General features: G+C 52.8%; 1 protein-coding gene across 1 annotated transcript in view; it reads left to right on the top strand.

The window, feature by feature from the left end:
• The first annotated feature begins 3,405 nt into the window (after positions 1–3,405).
• The window catches only part of LOC141970539 (von Willebrand factor A domain-containing protein 5A-like), a 120,448-nt gene continuing 108,482 nt past the window's right edge, over positions 3,406–15,371 (top strand). Inside the window, 17 exon segments of the mRNA XM_074927173.1 lie at positions 3,406–3,500; positions 7,036–7,104; positions 8,470–8,717; positions 8,830–9,052; positions 9,439–9,579; positions 9,582–9,619; positions 9,622–9,688; positions 9,691–9,825; positions 9,991–10,118; positions 10,221–10,351; positions 10,599–10,743; positions 11,159–11,241; positions 11,716–11,830; positions 12,020–12,184; positions 12,478–12,581; positions 12,820–12,998; positions 13,552–13,758. Of these exon segments, the coding sequence (XP_074783274.1) occupies positions 7,062–7,104; positions 8,470–8,717; positions 8,830–9,052; positions 9,439–9,579; positions 9,582–9,619; positions 9,622–9,688; positions 9,691–9,825; positions 9,991–10,118; positions 10,221–10,351; positions 10,599–10,743; positions 11,159–11,241; positions 11,716–11,830; positions 12,020–12,184; positions 12,478–12,581; positions 12,820–12,998; positions 13,552–13,758 (2,152 nt within the window). The 5' untranslated portion in view covers positions 3,406–3,500; positions 7,036–7,061.

Genomic DNA, 15,371 nt, shown 5'->3' on the forward strand with positions numbered 1-15,371 from the left:
AGAACTGGCCACCAGCATGCCCCAGAGGTAAAGAAAGTTCACAGCAAATCGGGCTGTCTTAGCAGGAGCATGGCCAGTAGACTGGGGAAGGGATTATCTCCCTTTGCTCAGTACTCGTTAGATGACCTCTAGAATTCTATGTCCAGTTTTGAGACTGAAACACAAGGAAGACATTGACAAATGAACCCAGGGGAAGGTCAATGAACCCAGCCCAGAGTTGTGTCAACACAGCCAGAAAACCTGGTTGTGTGGTTCGCCACCATTTCCTTGCTTCCGTCCTGCACGACTGTGAGGTCAGTTTCCAGCTGTTCTTGGGAACAAAATAGCCAATTCCATGTGAAACTGAACGCGGCAAGAATGTACCAGTTCGGACTACAATTTCTCCCAAAGGCTGCATGGAGGAAATCAGGCTTGAGTCCCCGTTCTCTACATAACTTTCTGACACTTCCATCTCTGTGCCAGCACTCATTACAACCCCCAAACTACCCGCACCGCCCATCTGAGACTCTGCTTGCTCATGATACGCAGCCTCATCATCATGCAGAAGAAGTCCTACCTTTGCTGCCTGCACCATGGTCTTATTTCCAGCACTTTGAAATGAAAAAGAAGTCATTCTGTCTAAAAATAATGGATGAGAGGGTCACTGTATGGCTCCTACAGGAGACCTGGCAAAATATTACAGAGGGTGGCCGTGGTGATCTATCTCTGCGGTTGCTAGGCCAGAGCATGGAGCAAAGTTGCTTTGCACCCGCTTGCCCTGAGCGTCGGGGATCACTTACTCTAACAGTTTCTGTAGCATACGTCTTCATTTCTAGTCAGAGAACAAGGCAACTTTCCTTTATAAATCCCTTAGCTAATGATCCAAAATGGAGGTTTTCTCTTTCCCATTTTGTGGAAGGCCTCAGGAAGAGTTTTCAAGCCACCAGAGGCAGGCGTATGGACAGGCTTTTGTTCAGAGCTGCAGTCCCTGTTGCGGGCCAGCCTGCAGGCACTGTGCAGAGCTTACTGCCAAGGTCTTCTCTGAGCCACTAACGATGCTGAGATAAAATGGTGTTTTCTCTTGAAGGAAATGTCCAGTTTAAAGAGGCTGAAATTAAGACACAGTCATGCTGCAAGGTACCAGAGAGTTTCCTTTTCTCTTTTTTTTTCACACACGCAGGGTGTGAGCTGCAGGATTGGAGGGGCACCGTGAATGAACATTTTACAATGCAGGGACTGCTGCGGCACTGGTGGAAACATCCTCAGTGCAGTGTCCACACTGATGAATGGAAAAAGTGGTTCAGTTCAGTAGGAGCCCAGGGTTGAATTGATCCGTTCATCCATTCAAGCACTGAACACAGTTTATACCCAGAAGCAGACCACCAAGCTCTCAGCATTTAGCAGAAATCTCAGCAATGCTTCAAAGGAATTCTGAGAGTTTTTCAAGGCACATTTTTAATAATCAGCATTGGAAAAGAAAATTCCTGAAAACAACACTGATGAAACCCGGCTTACTGAAATGTTGCAAGGTAAGGAAAAGAAATTCCACTGTTGCAGAAGCAAATCAGGATTTGACTGTATCTATTACTCCACAGTCATGCACATGGACATCAGGCTACCTTGGAGCTGCTCCTCTGACAAGATCGCACACAATCTCCCGAGAGCACTCCATCTAAATAGTCTGTCCTCTGGTGAACAGGAGGTCTTGGTGTTGTTATAAATGATCGCATCCAAATTTAGCCATAAACAAAATTTCCAGTTTATTAAATAAATAAAGATAAGCAAAAACAGCGCTGGACAGACTGGGAGCCCCTGCTCTACCTGGCCCGCACCGACCGTTTTCCCTCCTCAGTATTTATTCTCTCTCTTCTCATACAGAGTTATACCCTTTAACGCATATTCATAGGATTTCTGGGAAAAGGATGGGGTTCTGGAGATCTTTCTCGCGCATGCTCTCTTTGTCTGTTGGGGTCTTTTTCGCCCCTCTCTGGTGGTCGTGGGATGAAGTAAACACTCTTCCTCGGCCTGCCCTTTTGGTGACCCCGAACTTCGAACTTCGCACATGCGTCTTACAAACAACTTCTGCTTGGGCCCGGATAACTGTAAACAACACTGAACAGAACCAGTTGGACCGGCCCGTTAGAACACGGAGTCAGGATGGCTTTGCAAAAAACAAAGAGAGCTATTTACACATTATGTCACCCTGCCCCCTCAAACCTGCAGTTATACAAAAACAGTTCAGACAAAAATACATCTAAAAAGAGCAATATTTTAAACTTATTTTACACTGTGCAAAACCATATGCTGAGGTAGGTGAAAATGGACTAAAAAGTCCTAACGTTATTTTATAATAACACGAATCATGTAAACTTATTCCACAAGAAAGTGGACCCTGTCTTTGGATGTGGGCTTCCAGAGGTCACCCACAGCAGCCCCCCTCCCAGGTCTGGAGCATTCACTTTTCTGCAGGTGTATGACTCCAAGCAAGTCCAGCAACGTCTAGAAAAAAAGATTCAAGATGCCCATCTCTTCCTCCAAGCGTTTCTCACTGGTCCAAACCTCACTTCTGTTGTACCCGTATCCTCGCGGGCCCGATGAGGCCCCCCGGAAAAGGAGAGGTCGGGGAGAGCGTCGGGCAGGCTGAAGAGCCTGTGTTGGTGCGCTTTGGCTGCAGGAATGGGATGGCTCCCTGCCCAGCAGCCACTTGCGCTTCTGGTGCCGGGGTGCTTCCCGCGGGGGAACACGGGAGCCTCCCCCCCTTCCCTGCCCCGCCTCCAACCCCCCCGCGGGACAGGCGGTACCGGGCTGCACCCCCTTCCCACCGCAGGCAACACTGCTGCATTCGCTCTCCGAGCAGCCCCGCCACACACAAGAGGCCTTTCCCAGGCGGTATCCCCGGCTCGGAGCCCCCAGGACAGGACCAGCCCACAGCATCTTCTCCATTAGTGCCGCTCCACCCAGCCTGGCTCCCCAGGTCCGAGAAGCACCCTCTGTGTGGCTTCCCCATCGCTCCTGCTTCCCATGGCTCCAGGGACCTCCCGGAGCTGCCCAGAGATCTGGAGCAGCCCTACACCCAGTGCCTTCCACCCCCCAGCAGGCAGGGCTGGCAGCATCTCCAGTGCCCCCAGCTCATCCCAGCAGGCAGGGCTGGCAGCATCTCCAGTGCCCCCAGCTCATCCCAGCAGGCAGGGCTGGCAGCATCTCCAGTGCCCCCAGCTCATCCCAGCAGGCAGGGCTGGCAGCACCCCTGGTTCCCAACCGTGTATCCCAGAGCGCACATTTGGCATCTTTCCTTTCCCTGGAACCTGCCCAGGCACTGCGGCACTGACCGCATCTCCCATCTGTCCCTGCGGCTTCTTGCAAAGACCAGCCCTCCTCCTCCTCCTCCTCCTCCTCCTCCTCCTCCTCCTCCTCCCAGCACGCCTGTGAACACCCCTTCACGCTGCGGCTGACGGGTGTCAGTGCCGGGCCCGCCCTGTGTCTGTCTGCTCGTTGCTCCTGCTTCAGTCTGCTGTTGCACGGTGAGTGCGTTTGTCGGTGCATCCACCCTTCCTTCCCTCCTCGTCGAAGGATTGCGAACCTGCTCTGCCTGCGTGTGTGCATGTGTCTGTCTGCGCTTGCCATACCCTGGCAAAGGCTTGGAGGCTTCTGTGTGTCTGTTTGCTGCCCCATCCTGCTAGGCCACCTAATTCAAAAGGTACCTGCACGTTTGGGATCTCTGAGGTCAAGGAGAGCAGGTGAAGGTCCAGATTCACAAGGAGGCACATGTACAGGTCATGCTACTGGTAAACTCAGTCTCTTACCTGACAGACAATAAAATACAGGAACACGGATGTGCAAGCACATAAACCAGGATTTCTATATACTATGAAATACATCTTTAGTCTTTTATCAATTTAGAAAACTCCAGTTTCATCAAATAGGCGCTATTTGCCCAGGAATTCCTCTGCTGAAGGGGTCCTCCAGAATCCGGAGGTTAAAGAAACTGGCAGCAAGAACGGCTGAGCAAAGATAGAAGGTCTGTGCGCACCAGAGAGCGCGTGTGCTTTCTCATACGAGTGAAGGGAGGAGGACGATGCCTGTCCTTAGCGTTTGGTGGTGAGTGAAGTCCAAATCCCTGGTGTCGGGTTTGGATCTGCTGACTTTCCTTCCGTTCTTTTCTTCTTTGACTTTTCTCGCTCTCTGCTTTTGCTCTGCACAGATCCCAGACTTCCATGGAAAACTTACGCTGATCCTTGTTCGAGATTTCCATGTGTTCAGAGAAAGGGACCGTTAACTCGGGCCTGTCTGGGCCAGCGCTGGCACAGAGGAGAGCTGTCAGTGCCGGGCTGAGTCCGGGAACCGGGGATGGCTCTTTGCCTGGGGACAAAAGGGAGGCTCCTGAGAGCCCTTCCCTTGGAAATCCCACCCCGCCGGGATCATCACGAGCTGCCGCTCCTCCCAGCTCTCTGGGCGCGGTGTCTTCATACCCGCGAGGCGGCGGCACAATCGTGCATCGCATCGTCCCGTCCGCACGGTTAGAAAACCTTCTCGAGAACGTTCCTCCGCCCCCCGCCCCGATTTTGGTAGCAGTTACCGCTTGAATCCTGGGCGGATTTCCACCCGTTAGGGTCACGTCTGCCCCGGTATCCGGCAGAGCCGTAACCCGCTGTCACGGCGCCGGCTCCGCAGCGATGGAAGCGGAGCGAGAGGGCGACGGTGGTTTCCCCCGCGCCGTCCCCTTCCCCCCCGCCTCCCTGCTGAGCCGCGCTGGAGGGCCCCCCCTTCCCTGGGCTTGTTCCCGGGGGGGACACCCCGTTCATGCAGGCGGCTCTGCCTGTGCCCGAGGGGGCGGCGGCCGGGCCGATGCCCCCGGGCTCCGCGCTGCCCCCCCCGCTCCGTCCCTCGCCGCCTCCAGGGCCGGCGGCCGCAGGGAGATGCTGTCGCTGCGCTCCTGCCCCGTCCCCGCCGGGGTCCCCGAGGTCTCCCCCCCCCGCCCTCCCCTCCCAAGCGGCTCGTGTCTCAGCGGTGCCCGGGACGGGCCGCCCCTGCCCCCGCCCCGTTCCCCCCCGGGACCCCCTTGCGCTGCTGCGCCCGCAGCTCACCCGGGGCTGCAGCTTCAGCTCCGAACGTCCCCGGGCCCGCTCCCAGCACGTTGGCAACCACCGAGCACAGCACACGTTCTCCTCGCCCTACCCCGCGTTGCTTGAGGCACTTTAGTGCTTGGGCTGGGCTGGAACATTCAGATAATTCCTCCTCACTTTCCCGATTCACCAGGAAAACCACCTGGGCCAAGTTTGTGGTGACTGCCCTCTGCGGCTGTGTGCAGGGACCAGCCAGGCTCTCAGTCTGCAGCGTCCTCATTATCCTTTTCCCAGAAAAGTGTTTCTTACTGGGCCCCACGGGCTGTGCCAAATCCCGTGCCCCAGGCGGTGGGTACTGGTTCGCCATGATCCCAGAGGAAAGACATTCAGCTTCTGCAAAGCATACTTTGGCATGACATTGCTTAGAGCTGACACTGTAAAGGAAGAGAGAACAGCAGAGATAATTTCACACCCCCTCAGATGCCGGGAAACTCGGGCTGTGCAGCATCGAACAGGCCTCTAATCAGCACAGAGCACGTTACGATGCGCATGTTCCAGAGCTGCCTCTGTTCCAGTGAGCTGCCTGGGGCTACCCCGCGGCCCTGGGATTATGTGCAGCGCAGCACAGGCCTGAAGGTCGAGCTGTATCTGCAGCACGGTGCAGTCCTGTCCGGCCTCCTTGGGTTAACTGCGATGTGGACCACTAACTCTTCGATGTACAATGGTCCCCCCAACGGGATCACTTACAGCAGAGAATGCACATCCCTCCTTCCCTTCCTCATTCTATCTCAGCTCACACCCCCCTCACTCCTCATTCATTCCTTTGCCCCATTCTCACCCCCTCTTTCTCTGTGCAATGGCAAACCCCCTAGCAGAAGTTTAGAAGTTAATCTGAATGTATCTATTTTAAATACCTACAATACCATAATACTCTTGGACTGAATCTGACTATTGTGCTAAGAGGAAGAGGCCCTTCTTCACGTTTAAACTGAGGGGTGAGATTTAATTGTTGAAACACGGGTGGCTGGTATCATTTCAAAGGTCCTGTCATTTCTAAGATAGATACGTGACGCCAGTACGTATAGCACAGCTACAGGAGACAGCTAGACTGGGCGTCTTGCCCTTTGCAAGGACCACTCACCTGTGCTCGGGCTCCTCACTGCAAACGGCCCTCCTGTCCAATGTTTTGACAACAGAGTTAAGGCTCTGCTCAGTCTTGGAAGAGTTCAGACCACTGACCTATGCACAGACCTGATGGTTTAGGTGCCTCCTTGACAGATGAGTCACAAACCAGGCACTTCTTATCGCCCCTCCCTCACATTCCACACAGCTGCATTTGCTCATCAATGCCTCCAACATTCTCCCTCCCCCCACTTCCCTGGATGTGCATCCATGCATCCCAACTGTAAATTCATTCGTCCATTCCCCTCCCCAGACCCCCATATGGTCATTGTTTTTCTGCCATTCGCTCACTCTTACTGCCACAAAATACAGCCCTCTCCAACTATCCAGCTACACCACTCTCCTCACACAGATCCAGGTGTTTCTCCACCCATTCTCCCAGACCATGCTTTGCCTGCTCAGTCCAACCTTCTGCCCATTTCTCCCTCTGTCAGCACTGGCACCGGTGTCCTCCAGGTGCAGCAATCACTGCTCAGGCCCCAACTCATGCTGTGCCTTGTCTCTCAGGCTGTGACACACCAGTGCTCCCACCTTCCCTGTGCTCTAATCTGAATTAAGCACCCCCCGACACTGAACCAGAAGGCACTTTTGACACCCGCAATTCCCATTCCAGGCTGTGTCCTACTAATCTGCTCTGAGGCTGGTGAGAGAGGGGCAAAAAGGATCTGACGTGGGATGTGAAGAAGCAAAGAGTCACCCTGGCCCATGCTGGGGAGAGTGTGTGTCTATGTCTGGGAGGAAGGGAAGATGGAGGTGCCCAGGTTTTTTTCACAAGGTCCTCATAGCTCACTTTATGCTCTTTTGCACACAGAAGCTGTCTTCAACCACAGAGTCAAGATGAGGAAAAGTGGCATCCTGAGAAAACAGTATATCTCTAGGGGTGAGTTGGGGCCAGAAGGGTGGCATCTGTGAGCAGTGGGGAAGATTTAGCTGGGAGAATAGTGTGGGAAGAAACTGATCTCTTGGGTGATCCGTCAGGGAGTCAAATCTCACCATGTTCTGGGACTTCAGGGACATGGCCTGTAGTCAGCCTTCACTTTTTCTGGCTGGCGTAGCAGAAGGTATTTTTGTGTGATTCATCTCATGCATAGTGCTGACGGCTTTCCAGGAAAACCATCACAAAGCGGGAGGATAATGCAGACGAGATGTCTGCTACTGTGGGATGGGGGGCAACACTCCTCAGTGCCGTGATATTATATCATCACTTGGTGTGTCGTGATACCTAGGCACATCACTTGATTGGTGAGCTGCATCGTCCCCTCCAGGTGAACTGTACCATCTTCTGTACACCATCCCCTTCCAAGACATTACAGCAACCCCTGTGAAGGTCTTACACCTTCCTTTGCTAAGTGTAACTCTATTCCTACCACAGCGTTACACCAGTCTTTACTAAGACACTACTCCAACACATTTTACCATCAAGCTTGATGCACCACTGATGCCAAACCTTGCCCGAGAACGCTCTTCATCTCAAACCAAGGGCAAAGGTATGGAGAAGGTTGCCTTTCCATTGGGGGGCTGTCATAGCAGGCAGAGAGGTCACCAAAGCCATCTTCCAACCAAATTCAGATTTACACATTGTTGGCCTTAGATAAACCAAACCCTGCAAGTATGACAGGTGGGAAAGGGAGGTCAGCAAGAAACGTCTCTGCTGCTGACAATGAAAAGGAGATGAGGTGACTTCCTGTGACTCTAGCTTTGATGCCATGTGAAACGCCCTTTGTATGGTCCCCCTTCCCTTCCAGTAGTCCAAAATGAGCAGTAGATCTGCTTGAGCTGAAAATCACGCTCAACTCTTTGGAGCATTAGTCTCATAGCAGGTGGTGGGACCTGCTCCTAACTCTGGGATACGGTCTGAGGGTTTGAGGAGCTGCAGGGCACCTCCTGCCATTTTCATGAAGCTCTATTGTGGGACCATCTTACGCTATATGCTGTGGGACAGACAGACCCCTCTTAATGCCATGGTAGGCCTGAACTAAGATGTAGCATGGCACAGTTGGGTGATCTGAGGGCACAGCTGCCATGTGCATTGAGCAGAAAGGGTCTTAGAGCGCTGAGGAACTGTGGCCTAAGGGAAACATGTTGGCAGCCTCCGGGACCTTTCGTTGCTATTTGTCAGCTTCTGCAACTGGCATTCCTGTGACAGGTTTGGGCACGCAAGTCTTTCCCGCTACAAGTAGATGCCCCAAATTTAAAGTTTCCTATGGGCAGCCGGGGAGTCTGACAGCTGCTGTGTCTTCCTCAGGCTTCTTCCAGAGGAGAGTATGGTTCTTTTCTTCCCATTCTGAAGTGAAGCTGGAAACTGTGACAGTAAATGTAACCATCCAAGACTTTGTGGCTGATGTGGCGTCTCAGCTGTTTTTCCGCAATGTTCAGGAAGTTTCTAAGGAGACGATGTTCGTCCTTCCTGTGAACTCTGACACTGTTGTACACACCTTCTGTGCTACCATGGGGGACACTCGTATTGAAGCGATGCTCTGGGAGAAGGAGGAGGTACTGGGATTGCTGTGGGAAGGGGTGGACCACGGGTTGGGATGAAGGGTGGAGGTGAGAGGATGAAATCCTCTGGAGACCACAGTGACACACTTTTCTCCCTTTGTGACAGGCCCAGCAGCTGTGCAAAGCCACTTTAGGCATGGAGAACTTAAGATACCTGCAGGATCAGTGCGATCTTTGGGGCCCTGTGTTTGCTTGTTTCCTGGGGACCCTGCCTCCTAAAGCAGAGGTGGCCATCAGCTTGTGCTATGTCCAGGAGCTGCCACTGCAGCCTGATGGAGCTGCCCAGTTCTGCTGGCCAAGTCAGCTGTTTCCTCGGACCAACTACCTCAGTGAGTGATCCCCGGGGTGTATCCCCCAGGGAGGAACACACTGCTCCCCAGTAGTCCTCTGGGGGGGGCCCCCTGTATCCGCACAAGTGTTTCAGTGAGAGAATCTGAATATTCCCCCTTGCACCTCACAGTCAGGAACCCCACAAGTGTCCTTATATATCCTACAGCAAGGGATCCCCCCACATCCCTACACGGACCACAGTGTGAGTCTGGATTCACCACCACCACCACCCACACCCACCTTCCCCCCCAGCACCACAGTGAGGAGATCTCAGATGTCACATTTCCCCTCTACCAACAAGACACAGTGCCCCACCACAGCTGTCTGCTGCTCTAGGGTCTCTTCTTTCGCTTTCTCACACCTCTTTATATCTTTATCAATTCAGGCTTGATCTGTGGGGAAGAGGTATCCGAAAATCTGCACTTCAGCATCTGTCTGAAGTCAGCCCATGGTGTGTCCCATATAGCCATTAACACCAGCCACACTCCTCTGGAATATACGGCTCCAGATCAGACATCTGCTGAGGTATGGCCCTGCCAGATGTGAGAGTCCCAAAGTGGGAGAGAAGGGAAGGGTCTGCAGCCTGGTGATGCTCCTTAGGACTTCTCAGTCCTTTCATTTGCTTCTCTTTCCTCTCCACCCCCTACTTGTCCTCAGTTCTCCTTGAAATTATCACCCTGGATGGAGGGTAGTCTGAACTTACTGGTGTATTACAAAGGGTCTCCCGCTCTCAGCGCTGTGGTGGAGAGGCAAGATCCCAAAGCCCCACCTGGTGAGTGAGGCTGGTGGAAGTAAGCATTAGGGAGAGGGTGTCAGGGAGACTGGTGGGATCTGCGGGGCTTCTCAGGCAATAGGTCAGAGATGAGGACAAACGCAAAGAGACGGGGAAGGGGGCTCCAATCTAAAAATCCTCCTTGTTTCCCCCCACGCACTGCAGGGTCTCTGCTGGGAGACCCTGTGGTGATGGTGACACTGATGCCCAACATTCCTGAGACGGTGCCCAATCCAGGCCAGCTTGGGGAATTCCTCTTTCTGATGGACCGCAGCCTCTTCCAGGATGCACAGGTACCACTGGAGGAGGTCTTCAGGGGGGATTTTCCATAGCACTTATGCCCAGCTGGTGGGGATAGAGGCAAACTGCTTCGTGTGGGCAGCTGTTCTGCTTAGCTTCCCGATCTGAGCTCTGCCCATGCCTTCATCTGTCCCCAGAACACACTTCTTTTCCTCCTCAAGAGTTTGCCCCTGGGCTGTTACTTCAACATCTACACTTTTGGGGCCACTTTCAAAGCCTTCTATCCGTGAGTTGGGGGTGATTATGGAGGGGTGAGTATGACTTTTGCAAGTGGAACTATGGGACAGGCTCTTGCTGGAGGGCAGCTATGGGGCAGGATCTGTTGGGGGCCGTGAGAGGGTAAGTCAGTGCTCTTTTCAAGGTGCTTCTGTAGCACTTGGAGTGAGGTGGGGCTTTGCTATGGCGTGGCCATGTGAGGGTAGCTGTGGGCCACGTTCTTCCCTCCCCCTGACACTCTGGGTGCCCTCCCACAGGCAGAGTGTGGAATACACGCAGGAAAGCATGGACAATGCAATGGGGCGCATCTCCTCCATCTGCCCTGATCTGGGGGGCTGTGACCTGCTGGGCCTCCTAAGGTCTATCTACAGCACTCCTCTCCTTCATGGGCACCCCCGCCAGGTATCAGGGGCCAAAGAGTTATGGGGAGGGGAATGGGTGTAAACAGTGGGGTAAAGGTAGAGATCAGGGCTCAGGGCGAGATATTCCACTGCTGTTAACACCAGGAGTTGGCACGTGGGGGGCATCCTTATGGCCGAAAGTGACACCGTCTTTGGGGTGGGCAGCTTGGGAGAGCTTCTGTGGAATTTGTCTGCACTTGGGGAAGGCACATCTGCCCTGTGGAGTGCCTCTGTGCTAAGAGGTGTCCTGCTGTTAATGAAAGGAGGCACACAATGTCTTTTCCTGTTTCAAGGCCGGCGGGCGTGAGAGGGTAAGGGAGCAAAGTGGGGAGGCTGCCTGCATTCTAGGAGGGTGTTTTTCCTCCACAGGGGTGCCCAGGCCTCTCAATCTTTGATTCCTCTCCTCTCTCCCTCAGCTTTTCATCTTCATCCAAAGGAAGATCTCCAATGAAGAGGAAGCTGTCATGGCTGAGGTCTACCGCTACCGGGACCACCACCGGTAACGAGAGAGTCCTGTTTCTGTCCCCCAACATGCTAACTCACAACCTTCCTCTCCCCCTGACTGTCAGAGTCCTTCAAACATTCTTCCAGACCCTAGTCTTCCTCAGATCTTCTCTTTACATCGATGGAGCTTCAGCAACACCCCCCCACCACGTGCTTGCCTTACTTCACTAAGACTAATACTCTTCATCTAGTGGCTTCCTCTCCGAATCTGCCTCTGCTCTTCTCAGCACTTTTTCTTTTCATCCTCACCATGCAATACCTCAATGCACTCTGCTACCCAAAACCCATTCTCACAGTCTCATCTGGCAACATCTCTCAGTCCGGAGGGAACAGGCAAACTCTGAGACGCATTTCATTTCTTCGATTAGAAGCATCTTTACCTCTCCAGACGTTGTCATTTGTACCGCTCTTGTCCTTTGTGCCTCTCACCTTTGCCCCATTTCTAACCTCCCCCTCTTTTCCTGTACAGGTGTTTCTGTTTTCCTACTCACAGTTCTGACAACTTCAACCTTTCCCAGGCCATGGCCCTGGAGACAAAAGGTGAATGTGTGTGCATCCACTCTCGGATGGACATGACATCTGAGGTAATGACCCAGGTGCCTGGGCTTCCAGCACCCCCCCTGCTTTATTCAGTGCCTCCCATGGCTCTCCTAAACACGCAAGGCAATCCAACTCCACCATCCACTCCAACTGGGAGACGCCGTCCAACTTCCCCCCGCCCAGAAGTGGGAGGGAACCCAAGTGGTCTGTGCTCTCTGTTTCCCCCTCCCCAGGCAGTGAAATGTCTGCAGCGGGCTCTGCAGCCTACAGCTAGTGGGATCTCACTACATTGGGACCTTCCACCTGGCCTGGAGGTGTCAACAATCAGAAAAGCTCCTGAGGTGATATTCCAGGGACATCAGCGCTCCATCTATGCCCAGATCCATGGGCAAGCACAGGTGAGAGTGATCCAGAAACCAAATGCACCGGGGCAGGGCTTTCTGGAAGGTAAGGGGCTCACTCCGTCTTTCACCTTCCCAGCACTGGAAGTCCTTCACCTCTGTTAGATCTTGGAGAGACCACTATCATCAAGGCTCTGTGAACCCTGTCCTTTCCCCCAGAGACACCGCTGCCTCTGTTCTGACCATGGGCATCTGCTACCTTAGTAGAGCAGGGATGGAATCTAAGTAGCCAGGCTGCCTGTGCCCAGCAGATAAACTTGTCTGTCTGACTCTTTCCCTTGTGTCACCAGGATGCAGAGGTGGATGAGGGAGCCGTGACGCTTCAGTATCATGTGGGCAGCCAGTCCTTCAGTTACACACTGAGGTTCTCACTGTCCCCATCATCAGACGACAGGTGAGGGGGTAACACACTTGCCCGTGAGCATTGGCAAGGTCTGGAGGAGGGACAGCGGGTGTCTTTCACTCGCATCCTTCACACTGTAGCCTGAGGTGGGAAGAGAATCTCGTCCCCTCTGCCCTGATCTTGGGAGAGGACCTGCGTGACCATTACCACACTGCCCCCTCCTCTTTACTCCATGTATCCCATGTCCCTTCCAGAGGTGGAACCAAGGACTAACTCCTTGTCCCTGCAGGCTGCCTGTGCACCGCATGGCCATGATGCACCTGCTGTGGAAACTGGCCTGGGAGGGGACAAGCAGGACGGAGGACATCTTGCACAGCGCAGTGAAGTCCAGCCTCAGCCTGGGAGTTCCGTCCCCCTTCACATCCAGTGTGGCCGTACGCATGACACAGAGGGATGCCCAGCACCGTGGTAAGGCTGGAAACGGTGGGGGTAGGACTGGGAGGAGAAAGTGGGTGTGTTGGTTTAAGCCCTGCCGGGACCGGGGACCACGTTGCCGTTGTCCCTCCCCCGCCCTCGGACACAAGTAGGGCACAAACCCCAGGTTGAAATAAGAAGAAATTTAATACAACAGTGTAATAAACAATCTGATCAACAACAGTAGCGATGATAACAACAGTAAACAGTAATAACAGTGAAAAAGACAAAAGATAGACAGAGGAATACCGCAATGGTTACGGACAGCCCACCATGTGCTCCCCGTCACCAAAGCCACAAAGGAAAAAGTTCCCCTGCTCCCACGCCCGAACCTGACGTCAGCATGGTATGAATAACCCGGCTGGAGATCCCTTCCCCCTCTCTGCTGGGGAAACTTAACCCTATCCTAGCTGAACCAGGACAGCGGGACTTGTTGGTCTGATGCCTCCTCACCATCTGTAGCCTCCTATCCTGTGGGCCTGACCACCCTTTTGCCTGTCTCTAAGACCCATGAGTCTAACCCCTGTCTCCCTGTCTCTATTCCCAGATTCTTTGCCTCCAGACTCCTCCATGTTGTTCTCTCCCTCTTCCAACCTGGTTCCCTGCCAGCTGCTCTGGTTGCATGGCTTCATGCCTGTGTGGTTCGATTCCACCAAGTTTTGGATGCTCCAGAAGTGCCAGTTCTGCCTTGAGATGCTTGGTCACAAAGCCCATGACACGGAGGCACTCACTCCGCTTTCAGCATCCTGTAAAGGTAAGGAGAAACTTCATAGCTGAGCATTCTCCAACTGTGTTGGACTAGCGCTGAACTCTCCTTTCAGCATTTATCTTCTCACCAGACTTCCTGATTGTCATTGTGCTGGGGATGGATGGAATGACAGAAAAAGCAAACTCCTGCATCTCAGCTCTGGGCTGGAAACTCAGAATCAAATGCCTTAATACTTCCCTGAAGTAACCTTATCCTTGTCTTTAACAATCCTTAACTCCATACTCAAACACTAAGTTTGTCACAAAATACCTTCACGGATCTTTAGCTTTATCCGCATATAGTTCAGCAAAAACGAGCCATCTGCAGAGGCGTTGCCATTTGCACAGCAGTTTCCAGGCTTCCTCTCCTTCCAGCCTTCTGCATCTACAGGTCTGATGATAAGGAGAACTGGGACATTGTCAAAGGCCGTGCTAAAGTCATCTCATCTGAGAAGTGATCTCATCTGAGAGTGCCAGTGATCTCATCTGAGAAGGCAGTGAGGTTGCTCAGGCAAGATTTACTTCTGATAAGCCCATACGGGATGGTCCTTCTAAGAGGATTTCCTCCATATCCTTCCTAGGGCCTCAGGGGAGGTTGACCAGCCTGTAGGTCCCTGAACTGTTTTTTCCCTTCTTGAAGATGGGCGAGATGTCTGACTGTTTTCCCGTCATCAGGTTCCTCTCACAGTTGCCATGATCTTTTGAAGATGAAAAAGTCACTACCTTGCGGTAGCATCAGCCAACTCCTTTGGCACCAACCTACGTGCTTCCCAACTGCCGCCTTCTACTGTGGGTACTGCTTCACTCATACAGAATCTGCTGGGAGACTCAGTAACATGGTAGACCTGAGGGAAAACATTACCAGTGAAAACTGAGCCCAAAAAGTTTGAGACGATGACAGCCTTTTGCACATCCTTTGTCACAGAGTCCCCTGCACCACTGAGCAAGATGTCCACACTTGCCCTAGGCTTCCTTTTGCTGTCAGTGCGCTTAGAGATGCCTTTCCTGTTGTCTTTCACCTCCCTGACAAATTTCAATTCCAGCGGCACTTTTGTGTTTGTAACTCCATTTCTATATGACTGGGCAATGTCTCTGTATCGCTTGCAAGTACTCTGTCTCCACTTCCACCTTTGCATGCCTGCTTTTCGTGTTTGATCTGACTAAGGAACGCTGTGTCCATCTATGCTGGTCTTCTGGCAAGCTTCCTTGAATTTCTGCCACTGGACTGGACCATCTTTGATCTTGGAGGATTGGATCCTGGAAGATCAAGCTATGCTGGACCCTTTGGCCTCCAGAAATTTCCTGCAGGATCTTGAAGAAGGCAAAATCCATTCTTCTGAAGTCCAGGAGTTGTAATTCTGATGTTTGTCTTGCTCACTTCTCTCAGGATCGTAAACTCCAGTCTCATGATTGCTTCAGGTAACGCTGCCCTTGACCTTCACATCTTCAACCAAGTTCCTCCCTGTTTGTGAATAGCAGGTCTCTCCTGGCTGGTTCATCAGGCACCAGCATCACAAAATATGCTTCAGTACATAACAGCAGCCTCCTGGATTTCTTGCACCCAGCCAGATTGCCTCCGTATACCCTGATTTTGGGACAGCCTTTGACATGCTGCCAGGC

The sequence above is a fragment of the Athene noctua genome, chromosome 25 (assembly GCF_965140245.1).
Source record: "Athene noctua chromosome 25, bAthNoc1.hap1.1, whole genome shotgun sequence".
In the NCBI taxonomy this organism is placed as follows: Eukaryota; Metazoa; Chordata; class Aves; order Strigiformes; family Strigidae; genus Athene; species Athene noctua.